General features: G+C 43.7%; 1 protein-coding gene across 2 annotated transcripts in view; it reads right to left on the reverse strand.

Annotated features, from left to right (window-relative positions):
* LOC138760695 (utrophin-like) overlaps window positions 1-25,713 on the reverse strand; it is a 632,519-nt gene that overhangs the window by 411,344 nt on the left and 195,462 nt on the right. For both annotated transcript variants that reach the window (XM_069931641.1, XM_069931640.1), the window contains 8 exons: window positions 21,970-22,120; window positions 19,298-19,417; window positions 13,829-13,930; window positions 13,563-13,670; window positions 12,841-13,020; window positions 8,363-8,508; window positions 5,675-5,798; window positions 4,944-5,031 (listed from right to left, as the gene is read on the reverse strand). In XM_069931641.1, coding sequence (XP_069787742.1) covers window positions 4,944-5,031; window positions 5,675-5,798; window positions 8,363-8,508; window positions 12,841-13,020; window positions 13,563-13,670; window positions 13,829-13,930; window positions 19,298-19,417; window positions 21,970-22,120 — 1,019 coding nt within the window. The remainder of the gene's footprint in view (window positions 1-4,943; window positions 5,032-5,674; window positions 5,799-8,362; window positions 8,509-12,840; window positions 13,021-13,562; window positions 13,671-13,828; window positions 13,931-19,297; window positions 19,418-21,969; window positions 22,121-25,713) is intronic.

Here is a 25,713-nt window from a genome sequence, read left to right on the forward strand (position 1 = left end):
TGCCTGGATAGCATGCAAAACAAAATGTTTTTACTGTACACATGACAGTGAGAAATTCAGATACAAGAAAATATTAAGCTAAGCAAGAAAGTCTGCAGATGCTGGAGTTGAATAAAATATACAAAAGTGCTGGAGAAACCCAGCAGGTCGAGCTGATGAGGAGGGCCAAGGCCCGAAATGGATAGTCTGTGACCTGCTGAGTATCTCCAGCACATTTGTGTCTTGCATAAGAAAATACGAGTCTGTTAGGATGTAAAAAATATAACAGCAAATTAGCATTTGCTTAGAGAAAAAAAGAATAAAAGCAGTGCGGCGGTTACAGGATGTGATTGTTTAATAATCTTTCCAAGCTCTTTGCACAGTTATTTCCAGCTAGCCAAGATGCTGTTCAACCACACCATGGATTTGCTGGTCATTGCCAGTTTGTTGGCTGTTGTTAACTTTTGAATGCTTTTCGGAAAAGGAGGTCTGAATCAGCATTTTGAAATTAAACATGTAACACTGTCCACATCATAGTGCATTGAATTCGCCCATCGTTATTGAATGAAGATCTACCGGGACCAATGCCTGAAGAGGGTGCACAAAATCAGTGAACCGGTGTGGACTCGAAAGGCCAACATGGCCTGTTTCCGCTCCATAAATGGTTATATGGTTAATAACTTGCTTCTTTTGAACAATTATCCACCAAATGTAACATTTTCAGACCACTTTTTTTTCACTATTTACAAGTTAGGAGCTTTTTAAATTCTTTCATTTTGAAGCTCCTTGAACATCTAGAATCTAATATGATAGGGTTGATTTATAATCTTCAACCTAATTATAAAGGAGGAATATCTGACCTTTATGAATTACTTCTAAATTCTAGGGATAGTTCTCTAGAAAGAATTAAACAACTACATGAACAAGATTTTCAACAACCCCATTTTCTGACACTACATGAAATTCTATTCTGAAAAAATCCTGTCTTTGTGCTAGACATTTATTATTACAATTTAAGGTAGTACACTGGGCTCACTATTCCAAAGTCCGATTAGATAAATTCTGTTCTCATCACTCTTCTAAATGTGATAACTGTATAAATGAGGAAGGTGCACTGTACACTGTATCATGTGTTCTGGTTGTGTTCTTCTCTTTCTAATTTTAGGGAAGGGGAAATTCATACTTTGTCTTTAGTTCTTAATATTAATTTGACTCCTAATCCCTTTATTGCTCTCTTTGGAATAAGTGGGCCATCTAGTTTAATTCTGACTGCTTCACAATCCCACATAATTGCCCTCGGCTCCATTATTGCTAGAAGGGCCATTTTTATGAGATGGAAAGATGTTGTCCCTCCCACTCATAATCAATGGGTGTCCAATGTGATGGCCTGTCTGACTTTAGAAAAAAATATGTTCCACGACTGAAATGAATCTTAACTGTGTTTCTTTATGGAGTTTTTAATTACTTTCAAACTTTTTAAGATTAACTAGTTTTTGAACCCAATGCTTACCTTCCTTTTTTTAATTATTAGTAGTGGACAGTTTGTATTAGTCAGTAGCTTCCAAAGGGAGGGGATTGAATTCAATATTAGTATAGTGTTTTTCTTTTTATCTTTCTCTTTAATGTAATGTAGGTCTCAGTACTATTTGTATTGCTATATGAGATTTGTTAATACTTTATTTTATTGTTATGTATCTATGGAACATTTATTTGATAAAACCAATAAAAATATTGAAACAGAAAAATAGAACAAGCTTATATGTGAGACCATGTTGAGATTAGGAACGAGAAAAGGATGGGTCTTCTTAAAAACATTAAGATTAATAACTCCCTGGGGCCCGGACAAGATAAAATGGAGGCTGCTGTGGGAAGGGAAGAAAGAGATACCTGGAGCACTAGCGATAATCTTTGTGTCCTCTTTGACCACAGGGGAAGTGCTGGAGAATTGGAAAATAGCAAATGTGGTCCTCTTGTTTGAAATAGGTAATAGGGGGGAATCCAGGGAATTATAAACCAATGAGTCTTACGTCAGTTTTGGAAAGGTTTATTAAGGAATATTGGTGAGTATTCTTAAGGACAGAATTTCTGAGCATTAGAGTACAATCTTCTCAGGGATAGTAAGCATAGTTTTGTGAGGTTGTGCCTCAGGAGCCTAATTGTTTTTTGAGGAGGCAACAAAAGGAATTGATCAAGGTAGGGTGTGTAGATGAGATATATATAGATTTTATTAAGGCATTTGACAAAGTCCCCCATGAGACGTATTCAGAAAGTCATAAGGCATTGGATCAACAAAGCTTTGGCTTTGTTAATTAAAATTTAGCTTGTATGTAGAAACCAGAGAGTAGCAGTGGACAGAATGTATTCTGTCAGTGACAGTGGAGTTCAATGAAGGTTGGAGTTGTGGATAGCACTCAAGGTTGTTGTAGGTTACAATGGAATATAGCAGAATGCAGAGTTAGGCAGAAAAGTGGCAGATGGAGTTTAATCCAGATATGTGTGAGGTGATACACTTTAGAAGATCAAATCTAAAGACTGAGTACAGGATTCATGGATGGATACTTCACAGTTTGGAAGAACAGAGGGGCCTTCGGGTCCAAATCCATACATCTCTCAAGCTTGCCTTGCAGTTGATAGAATAATTAAGGCCTATGGATTGCTTGGCTTCATTAGTCAAGGGACTGAATTCAAGAGTTGTGAGGTCATGTTGAAATTACAAATCTCTAGTGAGACCACATTTAGAATGTTGTGTTCAGTTCTGGTCTCATTATAGGAAGGATGTGGAAGCTATGGAGAGGGTGCAGAGGAGATTTACCAGGATGTTTCCTGGATTGAAAAGAAAGTCTTTTGAGGCAAGGTTAGCAGAGAAGGATGAGAGAGGGCTTAATACAGGTTTACAAGATTCTGAGAGGCACAGATAAGGTTGACAGCCAGTTCCTTTTTCCCAGGGCAGGAGTAGCAAACACTCGAGGACATTTGTACAAAATGAAGGGAAGAAAGTTTTAGGGGAGACATCAGGTGAAAGTATTTTTTCCCCACAGAATTGTGGGTTCCTGGAATGCCTTGCCACTTAACTACCTGATCTATCTCATTCCGGTAAGCTTCCTCATTCCCATCTGTGACTCTGCCAAACACTCTGCCATAGGCAAATTTGTTGATGGTATTGGAATTGTGCCTAGCCATACTGTCACGGGTATAGAGCAAAAAGAACAGTGGGCTAAACATGCATCCTTGAGCTGCCACTGAGACAACTCACTCTGCTATGACTATTGTCCTTTTGGAGCATGAAAATGTCCATGAACACTCTGGCCAATTGGTTGGCACAGATCATCAGTAGCCTCCTACGCACACCATCAGGGCCTGATGCCTTGCAAGAGTTCACCCTCTTGAAGGATATTCTGACATTGGCCTCAGAGACTGATATCACAGGATCGTCAGTTTCTAATGGGATTCTCATTGGTACCATTGAGTTCTCCTTCTCAAAGTGAGCCTAAAAGCTATTCAGTGCGTCGAATAGTGACACATTACAGCCATTTCTGGTGTTCAACCTTGTTTTGTAGGATGTAATGGTTTTGCAATTCCTGCCATAGCTGGCTCATATCTAACTGTTTCTAGCTTCCCTTGGAATTGCCTCTTTGCTGCTGAGATGGCCTTCTGTAGGTTGAACCTGGACCTCTGTAGAGATCTGGATTATTGGTCTTAAATGCCATTGACCTCAACCTCAGCAGAATGTGAATCTTTTGATCCATCCACAGCTTCTGGTTAGGGCACCTACAGTATGTGTGCACAGGCATACACTCATCCATGCAGATCTTGATGAAGTTGGTGACAGCCATGGAATATTCATTCAAGTTTGAGGAACTGGTCAAAGTTGATTGGAAAGGCACACTAGTGGGGAGGACAACAGAGCAGCATTGGCTGGAGTTTCTGTAAGAAACAAGGAAAGTGCAGAACAGATACATGGCAAAAAATAAATATTTGAATGGATATATTACATAATGGTGGCTGACAAGAGAAATCAAAGCCAAAGCAAAAGAAAGGGCATGCAAGGAAGCAAAAACTAGTGAGAAGACAGAGGACTGGGAAGCTTTTAAAAGCTTACAGAAGGCAACTAAGAAGATCGTTAGGAAAAAAAAATTGAACTATCAAAGGAAGTTAGCAAATACTATCAAAAAGCATACTAAAAGCTTATTGAAGTACATTAAGAGTGAAAATGAGGCAAGAGTAGATTTAGGACTGATAGAAAATGACACTAGAGAAATTATAATGGCAGAAAAAGAGATAACAGGAACTAAATGAATATTTTGCATCAGTCTTCACTGTGGAAGACGTTAGCTGTTTACCTGACTTTCAAGGATATCAGCGAAGAGAGGTGGTACAGTCAAGATCACCAGAAAGTGTTTGGGAACCTGAATGGTCCAGGGGTAGATAAGTCTCTTGGACCAGATGGAATGGACCCTCAAGTTCTGAAGAAGTAGCTATGGAGATCGTGGAGGCATTGGTCATGATGCAAAATGTTTGGAGGTGCAAAGGGGCTTGGAAGTTCCTTTCCAGGATACCCAAAGGTTCAGCTCCAGCTTGAGTCTGTGGTGAAGAAGGCAAATGCAATGTTGGCATTCATATCTAGAGATATCGGATACAAGAGTAGGAATGTAATGTTGAGACTTTATGAGACATCAATGAGGTCTCACTTGGAGTACAGGACACATTTTTGAGCTCCGTATTTAAGAAAAGATGGTTTGGCATTGGAGAGGGTTCAGAGAAGATTTACAAGAATTATTCCTGAAATGAGTAATGTAAAGTGGTGAATGTTCTGATGAAGGGTCTACGATTCAAAACTTTGACAGTTATTCACTCCACAGAACCTGACTGAGTGCATTTTATCCTAAAGGAAGTTCAGTGGCAAGTTTCATTCAAACAACTAAACAAGATTTTGCACCAAGTTCATAACACTAATTTGGTTTTACCTTTCTCCATTTGTTCAAGCAAGGCCTCTCCTGCTTCTCTTACTTCCTTTAATTGTCTTTCACTTTCAGTCTTTTCTTTTTCCAATGTCTGTAAATGCACAAAATTTCAATAAATTTAATTCTTCTGCTCAGATAGTTTAATCCAACATCGCAAGTGCTGCTTATGCGTAATATCCAAATTATTTTAGTTATTACAAACTCACAATAGACAATTAAGTTAACAATGATCTTGATAAATATCTAACAGAGGCCACTGAACTAAAAAAAATTGTATTTATAACATGTTACAAAAAATATTTCAGTCATAGTATCACTTGTTCTGGTTTCTTTGGATTAACAACAAATCTGGGATGCTCAGTTGCAGCTGCAGAAATCTGTTGAAGGATGCTCAATGGAGTTCAACTGTCATGGAGAAATCATTCAGACCAACCATTTCATAGTTCAAGGGTAGGAATTAGAAGTTATAAAAAAAAATCAGTCATGATCTCCTGAGCGATAAACCAGGTTTGAAGGGCAACGTGGCCAACAGCTTTTCTTATGTCCCGAAGTAATTCAACACAGCCAAAAACAGTTGTAATTTCCAAAAGTTTAGTTTTACAACATTTTTACACCATCACATCCATCAAGCTTTTATCTGGTATTTCACAATCTTATAATTTGATTCTCTTAATATTCTTAACTCAATTTATTTCTTTTTTCAGAAGAACCCATCTCCACAATTGCAGCCTTACCTTCATCTTTTTCTTCATGCCAGTAATGTCCTTTTTCCTCCTGAAGTCATCGAACATCATGGCCTGAATCTCATAATCTGACTTGCTAATCCAGTTCAAAAGTTCATCAGCATCCACAGTGAATCTAGTGATGAATTATGCATTGGTGGAGCCATTATTACAAAAAGAGGTCAAATAAATTAGTTTCAAGTTAATTATGGAGGACAGGAAATTAGAGAAAGTTCAATTTTGAGGAAATGAGAAAGGATCTAGAATGTGAAAATTAAGAGAAATTGTTTTCTGGCATGGATGTGGAAGGTCAGTGGAAGAACTTCAAAAGTGAAGAGTTTGTACATTTCTGTCAGGACAAAGTTAACAGGCATAGGGAACCTTGGTTTTAGAGGGATATTGTGGATCTGGTCAGAAGAAGAGAGAGGTATAGGCATCACAGAGCAAAAAAGATACTTGAGGAGGAATAAAAGGCCAGAAAAACCTCAAGAAATAAATCAGAAAGGCTAAGACAATGAGGTAGCTTTGGTAGACAATATGAAGGAGAATCCTACTGGTTTCTACAGGTATATTAAGAGCAAAAGGATAGTAAGAGATAAAATTGGTCCCCTTGAAGAAGAGATGGGGGGAGATCTTAAATGAGTCTTTTGCATCAGTAATTACTCAGGAAATTGGCACAGAGACTAGGGAAGCAAGGAAAACAAGCAATGAGGTTAATGAACCTATGCAGATGAAAAAATAAGAGTGCTTGCTGTCATTAAGCAAATAAAGGTGGATAAATCCCCAGGGCTTGACAAGATATCCCTTGGACATTGAGGGAGGCTAGTGTAGAAAATGCAGGGACTCTGGCAGAAATATTTTATATGTCCTTAGCCACGGGTGTGGTGCCAGAGGAACTGTAGGGATTAAAACAGACTCCAAATGTAACCCTGGAAATTATAGGCCTGTGAACCTGACATCAGTAGTAATTAAATGTTATGTGTGGAGGAAATGTGGTCTCCCTGCTTGTCTAGAATGTGTGCATAGTGGGCAGTCGCATGTCCTCCTCGTCTGAAACTTATTTGGAAGTTACATCACTTGTCAATCAAGGTTGGACTCCGGCCACCAATTAGTGTACATCTTGTTGTTGGCTAATTTAAATTACCTAGGGTCATTATTGGCTAGAAACATGGATTAGCACTGTATCAAAACCAAAGCACATTCTTTCTCTATGTCTTGTAGTCCAAGCTCAAGATATCACATCATGCCAGGTCGCTACTGTGGACATTGCTGAAAGTGTCGTGGGTAAGGTGTGCACTACATAGAACTGCGATAGGTTGGTACTTGCAGACAGCCACAACCCTGTTGGTACAGGGAACAAGGTGTGTGTGTAAGAGTCCCTGTTTGTCATGCGTGTCAAGTTTAGGTTTACTGGTGTCAGAGTCCTATATGTCATCGCTTAAGTGATACAGAGATTGAGTATGGTTTAGCATCTCCCCTTTGTTTCCCATGTGGCAATAAAAGTTACACATAATTAATAACACTTGTGTCCAGACTTGTGGCTCTGTGAACCCACTAAACCTGATACTCTTACCAATACAACAGTAAATTGTTGGAAAGTGCTCTAAAAGATCAAATATACAAGTATCTTGATAGCCAGGGACTGATGAGAGATAGTAAACATGGCTTTGTGTGTGACAGGTTGTGTTTTACCAATCTGATAAGAGTTCCAAAACATACTAAAGTTCATAAACCATTTTTTAAAAAATAAAGTTCCATACCCAAATGATTTCAAATATCTCCCAAAATCAAATTTACACAAACATATCCACATGAATATCTATTTAACCTGCTCACTAATGTCAAAAATGGGTTTTGCTGGGACTATTTTGCCTTTGATGTCATTACAGTCTTGATTAAAAAAGTGAATTCCACAAGCAAGGTGAAATTGACTGACGACTTGAAAGCAGCATTCAACCAATTAAGCCATCAAGTAACCCTTGAAAAAAAAATCAAAACCAGAAAAACTTCCAAGGCTGGGTTCATACCTCACAGACAGATTATGGTTGATCAGCTTCAGATCACCATTGCAGAAGGTTTCTAGGGCATATCTCAACAAAATAGAAGCATGGAGTGATAAAAAGAAATTAAAATTCATTGAAACACAAGAAATAGTAATACGTTATCCAGCACCTCATGCCTGCTTCACCGTTCAATAAAATGGTGCTCTTACCACAATTACTCTTTTGAGTAATAACTCCAAATCTACAACAACTTGCTTAATATCTAAAAATTTCTGAAAATCTACCAATCTCTGGTCAATATTTCAGACACCAAACTCCCATAGCCTTCTTGTGTAGAGAATTTTAAAAAATTTTGGATGTGGGGAGAAAAAAAGTGCATCCATCCAGTCACAAGAACTTAAACTCCACAGAGTCAGCATTGGAGGTCAGAATCAAACCTGGATTGCTAGAACTGAGGGATGGCTGTGCTACCTGTAGTGCCTCAGTGACACCAAATTTCTTCTCAACCAAATCCTGTATGGATAACTCCTCCTTGGACACTCGACACACTAACCAGAGGACGCATTCTTTAGGTACAAATACACCATTGTTTATACTATTCATTACATTTTTCTTTCTCTAGAGTTACTAATTTTCATCATTCAAATCTGTGTCATGCAGAAAAGATCAGAAAAAATAAGAGGAAAGGTTTCTTTACTTATTCCTGGAATCCACATTCACATGCAGTTGTCTCTTCTTGGATGGTGGTGAAGGGGCCAACTCCTGTTTTTGAATAATGCGCTCTGCAGTGATCATTCCCAAGACCTCCATCTGATTTGCATGAGTTGTTCCAAACTCAGACAACTGCATAAGATCAAGGTATGAGGGTTAGAAAAACAAATACATATTTAACTGGAATTATTTTCAGAGGTAAGTGTTTAATTCCCAGTTATCAAATTCTGATTATTGCTGCTCTAATTTCCTTCCCAGTCTTACTTTCTTCCCATAATTTACACCCCAATCCACAGATCCTTGAAGTATTTGACAAGAGCAAAGCCTTCCTTCAATTTACTTTTCTAACCCAATCAAAATCTCACATACCTTTATCAAATCTTCACATCTTCTGTGCTCCAGAGGGAATAATCCCAGTTTATTCTATCCAATATTATTGTTGAATCCTTCATCTCTGCAAATAACTCCAGTAATATTTTCTAAATCCTCTCAAGGATCTTCACATTTTTGCTCAAGTGAGACAATCACATTTGTATTCAAATCTCCAGTTGTTGCCTAATCTTTGTTTTGCATGGATTCAACACAATTTCTGTCTTTATACACTCTTCCTCCATTTTTAAAACCCATATATTTCACCAATCATATTCTCATTAATCACTCGATATTCCCTTGACTTTTTATACACACAGAGACAGACACACCCTTCAGAACTGTGAATATTGATCTTTTTTGCCCCTCAACATTTATATCCAGCTGCATCACTTTCTGCTTCTCTGTATTGTATTTCAACTGCTAGATGCTTGCTCTTTCGACCTGCCTCTCTTCCTGCAGTCTTTACCAATGCTTCTGGGCTTTGAGCTCAATTACTTGGTGCAAGTCATCTTCAAATTTAGAAATCCATGTTTACTACCAACAAGGATAAAAAAAAGATCCAAAATTGTTCCCTGGGTAACTCCAAGAAAGAACAATTTACTCCTGCTAAAAACAGAAAATACAAGAATGTACAGCAGGTCGGGTGGTTTCTGTAGATACGGAAACTAGGATAACATTTTCAGACCCAAAAAAATCCAGAAATCAACCATATTTTAAATTCAGAGAAAGCACAAGGGGAGGGACAATGTCACAAAATAATGGTGGTGCTAGGCTAGGTAAAAGAAGGGGTGTGAAGGTATGTGTTCATTATGGCTGATTTTTCTGGACAAGTAAATAGAATTTGAAAGAAGACAGGGCAGAGAAGTAAATAAAATAATGCTCAAATTCCAAAAGACTAAATTGTACATGCTGCAAATCTGAAATAGAGTACTGAAGTGTTATCTGTCCAGAAGTAAAATCTGAATTAATGTCAATGACCTTTCTGAACTGGCTAATTATGAAGTAAACTGAATAGATGGTTGTCTTAAATTAGTAACTTCAACATCAGGTTTTGCAGGACTGCTGCATCAAAAAATGAGATTCTATCATCTGAGTTTAACTTGGATTTTGTTGGAATGATGCAAGAGGAGAAAGACAGAAATCTTACTCCACGGTTACCTTACAGACAATTTTCTATCCAATCTAAAATGGAGCCTCTAATTCCAGGGCCTCAGTTCTGCCTAGGAATTTTTTTGCAGAATTCAAACACTTTCTGAAAATCTTCCTTAGTAACCATTCTAATCAGCTTGTGGAGAAACATGATTCTCAACTTGTTTGATCATATATTGTCTGACACAAAAGTAATTGTGGAAGTGATTATTATGAATCAGAAGCCCTTGTCCAATTAATTCATGAAAATGACAGCTCACGGGATAGTGGAAAATATTTTAGCATGATTAGACCACAGGCTCGAAAATAAGATCAAGGACAATGAGTATTGATTTCTTTAGTACAGGTTGTATTTAGCTGACATTTTTGAAGAGGTCCTGATGAAGGTGGAGCCTTTGATTAAGTACATGTGGATTTGACCAAGGCATTTAACCAAGTCCCGAATGCCTTGAATGTAAAACCCTATGGTATCTAATGGAATATAACAATTTGAATTAAAATCTGGGTTGGTGGAGAAAACAGTAAAGCTGGTCAACATGAGATTTGGTAACCCAGAAGCTAAATGCAACAAGGTTCTTTTCTTTCAAAGGAACTCTATTGATGTAGTATAGTCGACAGTCAGGAAATTATGAGCTGCATAAAAATATCAATTAAAATGTTGGTAGAAATTAAAGCAAATAGATTTTATGCTGGAGGAGTGCAAGGTAATACATTATTTGCTTGCTAAACAATCAGGCAGGAAGTGCAAAGGTTAAAAAAAATTGAAGGGAACCTGTAGATCACTGTCTGACAAGGGGTGAGGCAGGAAGAATCTGAAAATGAATCCTTCACTTCCTCATCAGAAGACCACAATCAGTGTGAATCAGTGACAACACCTCCACCTCATTGACAATCCACACAAGAGCACCTCAAGGATGTATGCTTAGCCCACTGCTCTACCCATGACTGTGTGGCGAGGCACAACTCAGAGGTGCCAATGCACAGGTCAGGAACAGGCTAAAAAGAGTTATGAACACGGCCAGCACCATCAAGGGAATTAGTCTTCACTCTATTAAGGAGTTCTACAAGAGGCTGTTTCTCAAGAAAGCAGCCACTATCATCAAGGTCCTTCACTACCCTCTTCTTACTGCTACAATCATCAAGGACCCTCACTATCCTCTTCTTACTGTTACAATCAGGAAGGTGGTACAGGAGCCTGAAGACAAACATATAATGGTATAAAAACAACTTCTTCCTCCCGCCATCAGGTTTCTGAATGGACAATGACTACAGATACTACCTCACTTTTTCTTTTATTTATTTTTTTTAATGTAATTTATAGCAATTTTTGCACCTGTAATGCCGTCATAAAACAATGAATTTCGTGACACATTCATGACAATCAATTCTGATTCATCACATTTCGAGTCACCTAGGAGAGCATTTGAAAAGCTGCAGACCACCAGGAATGAACTCTGAGCTCAATGTTTTCCAGAATGGGTATGATGGACTGCATGGCCTCCTTTATTTGCCATCTATTTTTACACATCTCAGATTTTTTTCTAACTACAAGACAAGCTGTACCATACAGAAAAATCACAGGAATACTTGGGTTGTTTCCTCTGCAACGCTGTAGACTGAGAAGTGACTCAAGAGAAGGTTATAATATAGGAGGTATTGATAGGAGCAGGGAGAGAGTGTCCCACATGTGTATCCACACAGAAGGGGAAAGGAGCTATGTACCGTGAGGGAGCCGTGCACCAGGCAGGATAAATTTGGATCGTGAGCTGTAGGTTGCTCAGCCTTAGGATAGACAACCAAAGTCTTTTTCTTTCTCCCAGGGTAAAAATATTACATATCATGGGCATGCATTTAAAATGAGAGTAGTAAAGTTTAATGGAGATGTGCATTTCTTTAACAGCGTGGTGGGTGCCTGGAACTGGCTGCCAGAACCAGTGGTGGAAGCCAACATGTTACAGGTGTAATAGAGTTAGACTGTAAGATAGATATATGAATATGCAAGGAATGTAGGGATATGTTGTGGTGTTCCACCACCTCAGAGATCGAGCCAGTACATCGCATGGCATGCATGGTAATAAACACCAGAATAATACACTGTAACATGTCCCTTAACACAGCAAACCGGCACAATTGAAAGCTGGGGCAGTACAAGATCAGCAGCCCTAAAATGGCACTGGCCAAACTGCCCAGCTAACAGATCAGTAACAGGCTGGGGAAGAAGGGTATTCACAGGCAAGAATGTTCTCCCCCTCCACTGTTATTCATGCAATTGATGTCAGCCAATCAAACAAAAGGCAGGAACTCTAACTGTATAAAAGGAGCCTTTCCAGTAAATCTCAGAGCTTAACGTCCCACGCTACAAGTGTGTGTTTCTTTGTAGCAGTTGGCTACAATGTATCATATTGAAGCACCAGAGTCATATTAATTTGCCCATCATGTTAAGTGCCGTCATCCTGGGCCAAAGGGCTTGTTCCTAAGCTGTAATGTTCAATGTTATAATAAATGTTAAATGACTTTCAATTAGAAAGGAAAACAATGAAAACAAAACAGAAAAGGACAATGTTGTCAAGGAAAATTGAACAACATTTATTCATCTGTAGGGATCAGAATCTAATAAACAGACATACAATAAACAGACATAAGCATTTTTTACCCTTGGATATATGACAATTGAAATTTAAAATCTAACTTTAAGTACTGTGGGCATAGCTTCACAAGAAACACCAAGTTTGAAACTGTCAAATCAAGATCAATGTAAGTATTGTAGTATTGTAGTATATGTAAGTATTGTAGAGAAAGAAACTATTCATCAACATGGTTGTGCTAACTCCTTATTAAAGATATTCAAGATGGAAATATTGCAGCCAACAGTGGCAATGAAGTGCTTCTTGTACATACATTTTGGCATACAAAACAATTGGGAAATTTGGTCTCATTTCTTACCTGTTTTGAGCAATCTTGCAGTTGCTGCACTAACTTGTCCCACCTTTGTGTTAATTCTTTCAGACTGCAATCAATTTTCCTTGATGAATTACTATTGTTGAGTAATTCTGTCAAAGCTTGGCAATCCTCACCCAACTGATCCAATGTTGGACGCTTCATTTCCAGGTCTTTCTTCAGAACCTAACAGAAGATACAATGCAGTTATTTATGATGTCATTAGGATGAGATTTCACGTGTTGTAGTTTGACGGGATAGGTGCACAATATAGACGTGAAGCAGCAAACCTATTTGTCTCCTACCATGAGATATAAAAGCAAGCAGCGCAGGTAGTTGGCCTGCAAATATTTACAGAAGATTCCACAAGAATAGGATTGTGAACATCCCCTTATTGGCTTAACTATAAACTACGACAAAACTGCCAAAAGACTTGTCCGCACTATTGAAACACCATTGTTTTTCATCTTGCACTAAGTTATTATCTCTTCCGATGCAAAGATTATTTAATGTTCCCTATTGTATTTGGAGCATCTTATGCCCCTGTTTGCTCAGCAAGATTTTCAGTGCAAATGTACATTGTAAATACATGAGAATAAACTCAACCTGGAGCATCTAGTAACCAGTTCAGAGCCACAACTGCAAATTTAGCACCAGTTCTCTTGTCCCAACAAGATGGAAAAACTAATAACAGCTCCTTTAAAGTAGCTCATTCAAAACCAACTTACTTCTAGTCTGTGGATATTTCCTCCAGTCTCACACAAAGCCTTGCAGCAGCTGGTTTGGATGTCATTAAAAGCATCTTCCTTCTCAGTAAGCCATGCTTCAAGCAGCAGCTGCCAAAGACAGACAAAATCCTTCATAAATCAACATTTCCCACTCTCCTCCTAAATGCAACATTTACTTCCTCATATTCAAATGCATATTATTGTTTAGCATACAATTGAGTTTTTGTTTTTAAAATGTAATCCAACTATCAATTGACTTTCCTGACCTGGTCATCTGATAATTGTTGCCATTTTGTGTAAATTTTCTGTAGCAGTTGCCAGCGCTCTTCAGTCCAACGACAAACAGCTGCCCAGCGCTCACCCAGTTCCTGTAATAATCCAAATGAAATATTAATAAAAGCTTTATGAAGTGGCACTGCCCAACTCTCACCACATTTAACCAATAAATAGGTGAACGACATGAAATGAGAATGTTCATCTGAATTTGTACTGGATCAAATGATAATCAAGCAGCATTTGGGCAGTCAGGGTGCTTTGTATGTAGGCCTTTTCACACTGCCATGTAAAATAGGGATTCCCGGGCCCTGTGAACCTGAGGTGTGAAAATGTTAGCCCAGGAAAATTAACACAGCTAATCCAATCTCTCCCATAGCTGAAGTCCTCCAATCCAGGCATCATACGCTAAGGCAGAAAGCAGAAGCTGACAAAAATGATAAATCAGTAAAGGATCTAGTCATTCTTCTATTTGAGACAGCACTCCTCTCTTCTGGCTTTTCATAGAAGGATCCACAAACTCATGCAAATCGCATTTACAAGCAGAAGTTGTGTTACTACTTCCAGAAAACTATGGACTTTTCGTCTAGATTTCTCTCTTTATCAGTACTCCTTTGCACCCTACTATTTATTCTATGTGATTTCAATTTGATTTGACAAAATACATTCCCTTTCACTTGCTGGTATTAAATTCCATCTGTCAACATTCTGTCCAACTTTCCAATTGATACATGTCCTGATATAGTTTTAGACAATATTCCTTGCTATATTCAACACCAATTTACATGTCATCCCCAAACTAACTAATCATACCTCCAACATTCACATTATGCATCTCAAACATCACAGATTCCAGCAATGAATTCTTGGGTCGACCTCTTGTCACAGACTTCCAATCAGAAAAGCATCTTTCTACTACTAACCTCTGCTTCCTCTTATCAAATGAAGTTTAGATCCAATTAGCCAACTCATCTTGGGCCCCATGTGCCTCAGCAATATGGGATCTTGTCTACCACCCTGCCCTCGCCAATCTCCTTGGTTTCCCCTACAAAAATCTCAATCAAATTAATGAGACAAAATGTTTGCCCTCCCACATAAATATTAAACAAATATTCTGGCCCTTGTTTATCAAAAAAATAGAATACATTGTGACGGCGCACATACTCGTGGTGAACTGGCCCCACTTGTACCGCCGCGTGGTAGGGCAGCCCCGAGAAGATGGCGCCGTCGGGGGACCTCCTTGCCTAGTGGCTTGAACCCAGCACACGCCTCAGGGAGGCATGATGACATCACCACTCGCGCAGGGATGGAGCTCAGTCTTCCCTTAAAGAGGCACGCGCTAGATTAGAAATAAACAGTCATTGAGAGCTTCCAACGTGGTGGATGTGAGTCTCTTTCATCGTAGCTACCGCTACATTGGTGTCCTTGACGAGTCCAGACATATTTCTGGCCTCTCAGTATAGATCCCGCAGAGATCAATGCAGTCGCGGTGAAACTGCCCCTCTTCTGGACACATCGCCCATGTACGTGGTTCAGGCAGGTGGAAGCGCAGTTTCGCCGTCGAAACATTTCTTCAGATGCCACGATATTTTACCACGTCGTGAGCATACTCGACAAGGAGACCGTAGCCAGGGTGGACAAGCTCATCCACAACCCGCTGGAAGCCAGTAAATAGCCCACCCTCAAGAACCTCCTCCTCGGCACCGGAATAGCGCACCTCCAGACTCCTGTACCTGGATGGGTTGGGAGACAGAACCCCATCAGCCCAAATGGATGAGATGCTGATGCTGGCAGAGAATTATGCTGTGGTTCTTGTTCAGGCTGATCTTCCTCTAGCAAATGCCCAAAGACATACAGCTCCTGCTGGCGGATGAGGACTTCTCTGACCCATGGCGGTTGTGGCCCGCGCAAACACCTCTGGCAGACCAAGCAGGAGAACAAGGCCGCCCTCACCCAGATCACCCGCTCAGGGCCTAGTCGGCCGCAAGCGCCCCCCAAGCACAAGCCAGAGGAACACCACCCCACATAAGTGCTTCTACCACCAACGCTGGGGGGCTCAAGCCCGTAAGTGCAGGCAGCCCTGTGCCTTTCAGGGAAATAACTCGGCCAGCCGCCACCACGCGAACAGCCTCCTGCACGTTACCGACAAGTCCACTAGCCGATGTTTCTTATTGGACACTGGAGCGAAGCTGAGCGTTTTACCCCTAACTGCCTTTGAGACCCGCACCCAAGCACGGGGCCACACCGTACGGGCAGCCAATGGATCCGCCATCAAGACCTTCAGCACTCTGAGGACGCAGATCCAGATCGGGAAAGACAAGTTCCGGTGGAGGTTCATGCTGGCCTCAGTGGGCACAGCGCTGTTGGGGGCCGACTTCTTCCTAGCGCACAGCCTGCTGGTGGACGTCAAGGGCAAACGGTTAGTCAACGCCCGGACCTTTCAGTCCGTCTGCCTCGAAGCCACAGAAGTCTGCAAGCCGGAGATAGCTGCCATCAGCACTCCCAGGGACGAGTATTCCAGCACACTTGATGAATTCCCCTCCATCCTGCAGCCACAGTTCACCACCGCCATGCCTCAACATGGAGTCTACCATCACATCTCCACTAAGAGCCCCCCGCTGCATGCCAAGGCTAGGTGATTACCCCCAGAACATCTACAACTGGCCAAGGAAGAGTTCTCCCGCCTGCAGGTGCTGGGAATTGTCCGCAGGTCGAATAGTCCCTGGGTCTTACCCCTTCACTTGGTCCCCAAGACTTTCGGGGGCTGGCGCCCCTGAGGGGATTATAGTCACCTTAACGATGCGACCAATATTCCATTCCACATATCCAGGACTTCTTGGCAAACTTGCACGGCGCCCAGGTCTTCTCGAAAGTTGACCTGGTACGGGGCTACCATCAACTCCCGGTCCATCCTGAAGACATCAGCAAGACCATGATCATCAGCCCGTTTCGACTGTTCGAAAATCTTGCAGATGCCCTTTGGATTAAAGAACGCAGCCCAAACTTTCCAGCACCAAATGGAAGCGGTGGGCAGGGACCTGGACTTTGTGTTCAACTACCTCAATGATATCTTCATCGCCAGCCAAGACCACGACGAGCATAAGGTCCATCTCCATACCCTGTTCACCCGCTTGGCAGAGTTTGGCCTCACGGTTAACGTGGCCAAGTGCCAGTTCGGCAGGCAGACATTTCAATTCCTGAGACACACCATCTCGGCGGCTGGAGCCGCCCCGGCACCAGAGAAGATCGCAATCATGCACCAGTTCCAGAAACGCACCACCCTCAAAGGCCGGCAGGAGTTTGTCTGCATGGTGAAATTCTACCACTGGTTCATACCTGGGGCAGCCCGCATCATGCAGCCGTTATTCTCGCTGATCGCCGCTTAAGACAAGGTCCTGGTATGGTCAGATGAGGCAGAGGGCACTTTTGCCTCAACAAAAGATGCACTGGCGAGCACCACGCTATCGGCCCACCTGCGCCTAGAGGCCAACACCGCACTCTCGGTGGATACCTCAGCCACGGCCGTTGGGGGCATCCTGGAGCAATGGATCGATGGCCAGTGACACTTGCTAGCCTTCTTCAGCAGGCTCCTCCGGCCCCTAGAACTCAAGTACAGCACCTTCGACAGGGAGATCCTGGCCATCAGACATTTCCGGTACTTCCTGGAGGGCAAGCTGATCACTACGTTCACCGATCACAAGCCACTCATGCAAGCCCTCGCGATTGCTAAAGACCCCTGGTCGGCTCGCCAGCAGCAGCACCTATCCTACGTGTCGGAGTTCATGCCTGACATCTGGCACCGGGCAGGTAAAGACAATGTTGTGGCTGATGCGCTTTCACGACCCGCAATCCACAACCTCACCCCCCAGCCTAAACTACACCCAGCTGATGCAGGCCCAGAGGGAGGATGTGGAAACACAGGCCCTCCGCACCACCTTTACTGGGCTCCAACTCCAGAACATCCGTTTGCCATGCAGCCCAGACATGCTGATCTGCAACGTTTCCACCGGCTCGCCGCTCCCAGTAGTCCCGCCGCAGTGGAGGTCGCAGGCCTTCAGCATGGTCCACGACCTAGTCCACCCCTCGGTCAAGACATCAGTGTGGATGGAGGCAGAGCGGGTTTTGTGGCACGGGCTCAAGAAGCAGGTAGCCCAGATGCCGAGCAGCTGCACACAGTGCCAGGCCTCCAAAGTCCACCGTCACAAAAAAGGTCCCGAACAGTTCGACTCTGCGGCCAAGAGGTTCCAGCATATACACGTAGACATTGTGGGCTCCCTGCCGGTGTCCAAGGAGACGCGCTACTTGCTGATAGTGGTCGACCGAGCTACGAGGTGGCCAGAAGCCATCCCACTCAAGGACACTTCTGCCAAAACGTGTGCCAGGAACTTGCTCACTCAATGGATCACCAGGTTTGGAGTCCTGGTGCACATTACCAGCGACAGAGGCGCCCAATTCACATCCGCCCTCTGGGCACGTGGCGAGCCTTCTGGGGGTCAAGCTCCACCACACCACGGCGTACCATTCTCAAGCAAACGGCCTGGTGGAGCGATTCCACCGGCACCTGAAGTCGGCCCTCATGGCCCGCCCCACCGGTCCCGGCTGAGTGGACGAATTGCCCTGGGTCCTGTTCGGCATCAGGACGGCCCCAAAGGAGGATCCGTGGGTATCATCCTCAGAGTTGGTTTACAGTGCGCCACTGTCCGGGGGCTCAGCAACCGACAACCCAATCTTGTAGGCAGACCTCCACAGCAAGCTCGCCTCGCAAGCTCCCCCTCCCCACCACGGTAGCCGACCGTCCCGTCTGCCCAAGGAGCTGGATGTGGCCAACTACATTTTCATCTGGCATGGCTCGCACAGTGCGTCCCTGCAGTGCCCTTATGAAGGCCCCTACAGAGTCCTGCAGCGATCTGGGAAGACTTTCACGTTGGACATTGGGGGTAAAAGCGAACTGTTCATGGTTGACCACCTCAAGGAGGTGCACTTGGACCTCAGTCAACCAATTCAGACAGCCCAGCCAAAACGCCGAGGCCAGCCGCCCAAGTGGCGGGACGCGTACTCCGGTTCGGGGGGGGGGGGGGGGGTGTTGTGTGGCGGCGCACATACTCGTGGTGAACCGGCCCTGCTTGTACCGCCGTGTGGCGGGGCAGCCATGAGAAGATGGTGCCATCGGGTGTCCTCCTTGCCTTGTGACTTGAACCCAGCTCTCACCGCCCACGCAGAGGCAGAGCTCATGCTGCCCTTAAAGGGGCGCGCACGAGTTTTGAAATAAGCAGTCATTGAGAGCCTCCAACGTGGTGGTTGTGAGTCTCTTTTGTCATAGCTTTCTCTTTGGCTTGGCTTCGCAGACGAAGATTTATGGAGGGGTAAGTCTCTTTCATCGTAGCTACCGCTACAACATTTACATTGTCCTTGACTATCATACGCCAGGTATTGAAGCAGGCATCAAAATCCAAGTCAGTTACCTGTAATTTGTCCTCCAATGCAGCTGTTGCACCTTCACCACTGTTCTCATCCACGACCACTACCATGTGTGTAAGAGAGTTTACCTTCACTTGCTCGATCTCCAAGTCACTTTGTAATACCTGAGGAAAAAAAATGGTAAAATGCAATCAGATCAAATACAGCAAAATTAATTCATCATACAAGGATGGGTCGAGCATAAATTCCCAACAAGTTCTCAGTTTGGCTTTGAATAAGCACCAAAATGGTCTTCAGGGTCAACAGTTAATCATGGACCAGGTGCAATGAGAGGCAGAAACAAACTGAATTACCAGTTAAAATTATGCAACAAAATCGGAGTATGGCATCGATGTTGATGTTTCACTTCTGTTCCTACTTAAAACATAAAAGTGAACAAACATAGATCAGCAGACCAACTTGATCTCCTGCATCCAATGCTATCTACTAACACAAACATTCCCAAACATCACACAAAGTAATCATTATAGTCTTGTTCAAGTTTCCTCTCTATAGTAAGCATACAATGTGACATGACCATCTGCTCGCTGCCACAGATTACATGATTTAGTAGCCCAAACCTAGCATTCAAAATTGACTAGAGTCCATCAACAATAACACAAACCTAAACCACAACAAGCTGCATTTCCAGGGCTCACACTCCACTCTCTCATCAGCAAGCCACAAGATTAAAGCTGATTTAGTGAAGGCCATGGAAGGATGCAGTACAAAAAGCAAACAAACTGGCCAGCTTTCTAATGAATATTAAGAGTCACCTCAAACCAAAATGTTAGTTGAATCAATCTCATCACTGTAGCTCGAAGAGAAGATGACTATAATATGTTCAACTCCTGATTTCTCAAATATTCAGCTTTAGTGTGCTCAAATCAAGAGTGTGAAGTTCACCTCGAAGGGAGCAACAAGTGTCCAGAATATCCTTACAGGACTTAAGTGCAGGTATCCCTGTAACTCGCATTCTCCACTACTGGAATGGTGTGGTTTCAGGGCAGTGGCAGGAGTGAATCTTAACTTGCGGTCTCACCTTTCAGGTGGCAGCCCTAAAAGGCTGCTTGCAGCGTTGCCTGGTCCTCCTGAAACGGGATATTCATATCCACAAGTGACCTGTAGTGACTCCGGATCTGCAGGAGGTGGGGTGACAGGTGCCGCAGCGCCACCTGTCATAAATATGCAGCATAGCAATGGCTGTCTTCCCTCCCCATAATTCCCCATACAGGTAGAACCACTGAGTTTCACCATTGTTTTTTGAGCTGCAGAGAGCAGCCCCAGAACAGGAGGAGCCAGTTGGGCTGTGACAGCCCACACCAGCCATCCCTCGACGGCCACCCTTGCCCCGCCAGCCGCCCCTGCCCCATCAGCCCCCACCGGATGCCCCTGCCAACCTCCCCTCCCTGTCAGGCAGCGGCTGTCAGGCAGCGGGGTGGGGGGCAGCTGTCAGGCAGCGGGGTGGGGGGCTGTCAGGCAGTGGGGCGGGGGGAGGGGGGGCTGTCAGGCAGCAGGGAGTTGGGTCACCGGTTGATGAAGGTTAGCGTCAGCACCTCAGAGGCACTTCTGCTGCATTCAGGTGAGTATGCAGCTTTTCACTGAGGTGTTCAGGCCACCTGAAAGGGCACAGTGTGACTGCCCATTTGTTTTAAGCATCACTGACATTGCCTGTAGCTAATTCTAACTAAGCACAAACAAAACTGTCAGGAGCAAACCAATTTCAACAGAATAGTAACACAAGGGAAATTCCAATCATCTTACCACCTACTGAATTTTGAATATCCTTTCAATGGTAATTGTTTCTCTTCATTGCTTTGTCAGAAATGACCAGCTGAAATCTTTGTGTTGGCACTATAGCATTAGCACCTCACTTACAATCAAATAGGTGATAATCATCCTGCCTCTGGCAACAGAACTACAAGAATATAAAATAAAAGCAAGATTTTCAAGTCTTCAACAATACTGAAGCTCCAAATTTATAGACTGGACCAAATGAATAATCAATCAACGATAACCCAAGCGAAAATAATTTCACCTGAAAAACAGATTAAAATCTACAATGAAAACCAAACGGAACAAAATGAGTAAAAATTCATTAATTCTTTTCACAACTAACAATAAATCCTTCTTTGGCTTGGCTTCGCGGACGAAGATTTATGGAGGGGGTAAAAAGTCCACGTCAGCTGCAGGCTCGTTTGTGGCTGACAAGTCCGATGCGGGACAGGCAGACACGGTTGCAGGGGAAAATTGGTGGGTTGGGGTTGGGTGTTGGGTTTTTCCTCCTTTGCCTTTTGTCAGTGAGGTGGGCTCTGCGGTCTTCTTCAAAGGAGGTTGCTGCCCGCCAAACTGTGAGGCGCCAAGATGCACGGTTTGAGGCGATATCAGCCCACTGGCGGTGGTCAATGTGGCAGGCACCAAGAGATTTCTTTAGGCAGTCCTTGTACCTTTTCTTTGGTGCACCTCTGTCACGGTGGCCAGTGGAGAGCTCGCCATATAACACGATCTTGGGAAGGCGATGGTCCTCCATTCTGGAGACGTGACCTACCCAGCACAGTTGGATAGGTCACTAATTAGTTAATAATTAATAGCTAATTAGCACTGCTTTAAGACATCACACAAACTCTTCTCATCTGTTTCTGGGGATTAGTGGGATGCTCAAACCACATGCACTTACTTTATGCTCCTCAATCTTTTCTTTGAAGGATGTAAGTTCATCTCCTAGAGGCTGTGCTTCCATCTTTTGAATACGCTCTTCTGTCTGAGACAGCCAATTTGATAGTTGTTGCAGTTGCCGCTGCTGTAACTCCATTAGAACCTCATGAAGCCTGAAAGAAAATTGAATTTTTAATTTAAATATCGGAAAACATATTACCCTCTTGAAAGCAAGGCAGGAATATTATGGCTGTAGTGAGTTGTGAGGAGCGCAGCAAAGAGACTCAAACAACAGGCTGTGAGCTCGAGTATCACGAATGTTTTATTTTGAATTCCACGCTGCAGCCTTTTAAGCCTCTCCTTGGTCCCACCCCCAACATCCCGCCGCTTGCGTCCCGATAACGCAAGGGCATACATGACCTTCCGGTCTAGACCAGAAGAGACAGTCCCACGACACCATCCTTACTGTGGCTGCATCGCCGACTGTTCATGACAAGCGACACTGGTTTTCTGTTGCAAACATATGCATCGCCATATGATATTGCATTGTTTTTGGAGGACCATCGCCTTCCCAAGATCGTGTTATATGGCGAGCTCTCCACTGGCCACCGTGACAGAGGTGCACCAAAGAAAAGGTACAAGGACTGCCTAAAGAAATCTCTTGGTGCCTGCCACATTGACCACCGCCAGTGGGCTGATATCGCCTCAAACCGTGCATCTTGGCGCCTCACAGTTTGGCGGGCAGCAACCTCCTTTGAAGAAGACCGCAGAGCCCACCTCACTGACAAAAGGCAAAGGAGGAAAAACCCAACACCCAACCCCAACCCACCAATTTTCCCCTGCAACCGTGTCTGCCTGTCCCGCATCGGACTTGTCAGCCACAAACGAGCCTGCAGCTGACGTGGACTTTTTACCCCCTCCATAAATCTTCGTCCGCGAAGCCAAGCCAAAGAAGAAGTTTTAGTCTACTGGTATCTTAAAAGCAATGCAAAGACCCTTAAAACATGCCTCACCATGAGTTGTGTGTTATTTCAAACAAAAACATTTTGCTTTAACACAAAATGCTACTTTTCATTTTTTTTACTAAAAGCAGCAACAGACCACCCACTCAAGATACAATGTTCCCAAAACTAGGTACAGTCATATGAGGGAGGGAAGGACTTCAGCAGAAAGACAGGAGAATTTGCATTTGTACTTGTGCTAAAAATGCAAGGAAAAACCAAATGTTCAGATTCATTTAGGATCCCACTAAATAGCAAGGTCACAGTAATGTTACAGCACAAGACAAGACCATTCAGTGCCTGATGCACCATCAATGATCACAAAAGATTGAAGTTGTAAAATTGATAGGCTTTTATTAACTTCATACTGGATCAGCCATCAACTGGAATGGGGAGCATGCAGAAGGATAGGAGTAAAATTGGCTTCAGGCAGTGTGTCCAGCCGGCAGCACCCAATCATAGCATAAAAGTGGTTTACCATATTCACCCCTCCTTTTTAAGAAGAGTCCTGCGGGGTGAGAAAAACAATATGAAACAAATATACATATACAAATATACACTTTACAGATTAAGTTTGTCAGGGGGGTCTCCTTTGCCGCAGCGAACGATGTGATAATGTTTGAGGCACTGCTGTAGCACCCTGAGCAACTTATGGGTTGGACTGTCATGACGATTGCAGTTTGTCGAGGGGAGGTGAAGACAGTTGAGGGGATAAGGGAGTGTGGTGCTGGTGCATCATGGGTAGAGAGTGGTCAGCTGCAGGCTCAGGGACCCTAAGGTAGCAGCAGGAGGGGGAAGGGGGGAAGGAAGTGTCTGTTGGTGGTCAGTGGTGATCGGAGGAGCACCGGATGATGATCCTGGATCATGACTGTGTCTTCGCGCCCATCAAGGAAGACAACATAGGCATACCGGGGTTTAGCGTGGAGGAGGCGGACCTCTCAATCAGTGGATCAGTCTTAGATTGCCTGGTTTCAAAGTACAACCGGTCCTGGGGAGGTAAGCCCGGAGGGCAGCGTAGTCCCTGACACGGACTTCCTAGGGAAAGCAAACATCTGTTCATGAAGTGTGTTGTTAGTGGCCACACATAAAAGTGACCTGATGGAGTGGAGTGCGTCTGGGAGGACTTCTTGCCATTGGGAAATGCCAGGAGAACAGTCTTCCAGACCAAGGCATTCTCCCTTTCCAGTTGCCCATTCCCTCTCGGGTTGTAGTTGGTGGTCCTGCTCATGGCGATGCCCCTGGTCAGCAGGTACTGACTGCCACAGCTTATCACTCATGTATAAGGTCCCCCGGTCACTGTGGATGAAGCCAGGGTACCCATAGAGTGTGAAGATATTGTAGAGTGCCTTGATAACTGTGGCCATAGTCACGTCTGGGCAGGGAATGGCGAAAGGCAAACCTGAGTATTTGTCAATGATTATAAGGAAGTAAACATTCTGGTTGAAGAAGGAGAGAGGCCCCTTGAAATCAATGCTTAAGTGCTCTAAGGGGTGGGTAGCTTTGATCAGGTGCACTTTATCCGGTCAGTAGAATTGCGGTTTGCATTTGGTCAGATATGGCAGTTTTCAGTCACTGTCTAGACTTCCTCGACGGAGTATGATAGGTTTTGAGCTTTGACAAAATGGAAAAACCTACTCACTCCAGGGTAATAGAGGTTATTATGGAGGGTCTGCAGTCTGTCCATCTGGACACTGGCACAAGTCCAACAGAATAGAGCATCCAGGGGTTCGTTAAGTTTGCCAGGCTGATTGAGGATATTGTAGTTGTAAGTGGACAGTTCAATTCTTCACCTGAGGATCTTATTGTTCTTGATTTTGCCCCTCTGCTTATTATTAAACATGAATCCGTCCGCTCTCTGATCCAAGAGGTGAGTGAATCGTTTTCCGGCGAGGTAGTGGGTATGCTGCCTCCAGAATGGCCTGGGCTTCCATCTCAACGAAGAGTGGCGAATTTCATGGCCCTGAAGGGTGTGTGAGAACATGGCGACAGGTCTGACTGTGTGGCAGCCAGGGCAAAGTCGAACACAGCGCTCTCCCCTTGGAACGGTGTGGACTCATCTATAGCATGCATGGTTGCCTTAGCGATGTCGTGCTTGATACGGTCAAACACATCTTGGGCCTCTGCCAGCAGGGGAAACGTGTCCGCATGGTTGGGGACACATTCAGCGTAATATGAGAAGAACCCGAGGCATCTCTTCAGTGCTTTGTGGGTATGTGGGAGAGGTAGCTCCGTAGCAGACGTATGCGGTCAGGATCAAGCCCAATGACGCTGTTCTCAACCACGCAGCCAAAGATGGCTAGTAGTGCTGTCCGGAACACACATTTGTCCTTGTTATAAGTTAGGTTCAGGCATTTTGCTGACTGGAGGAATTTACAGAGATTTGCATCGTGATTTTGCAGGTTGTGGCCGCAGATGGTCATACTATCAAGGTATGGGAAAGTGCCCTGTAATTTATAAAGGTCCTCCGTGCGGCCCATCTCCCACTGGAAAACGGAGACCCAGTTGGTGATGCCAAAAAGGTCCCAGAGAAAGTGATAGAGGCAGCCATCACAGCCTTACAGTCACATACTCTGTATAGGTTCCAGAGGGCCCGCAGGTACTCAGTGCTTGACTTACCAGGTTGCTGCTTTCTGGTGGCCAGGAGGTGCCTGGCGTAGGCTTCATTTATTTTCTTGCAATACTGGGCCTTCAGAATTTCCATGGCCACCAGGTATGAGCTGGTGTCACTGATCAACAGATACTAGGGGAATGACTCATGAGAAGAG

This window comes from Narcine bancroftii, chromosome 4 (genome assembly GCF_036971445.1).
Source record: "Narcine bancroftii isolate sNarBan1 chromosome 4, sNarBan1.hap1, whole genome shotgun sequence".
In the NCBI taxonomy this organism is placed as follows: domain Eukaryota; kingdom Metazoa; phylum Chordata; class Chondrichthyes; order Torpediniformes; family Narcinidae; genus Narcine; species Narcine bancroftii.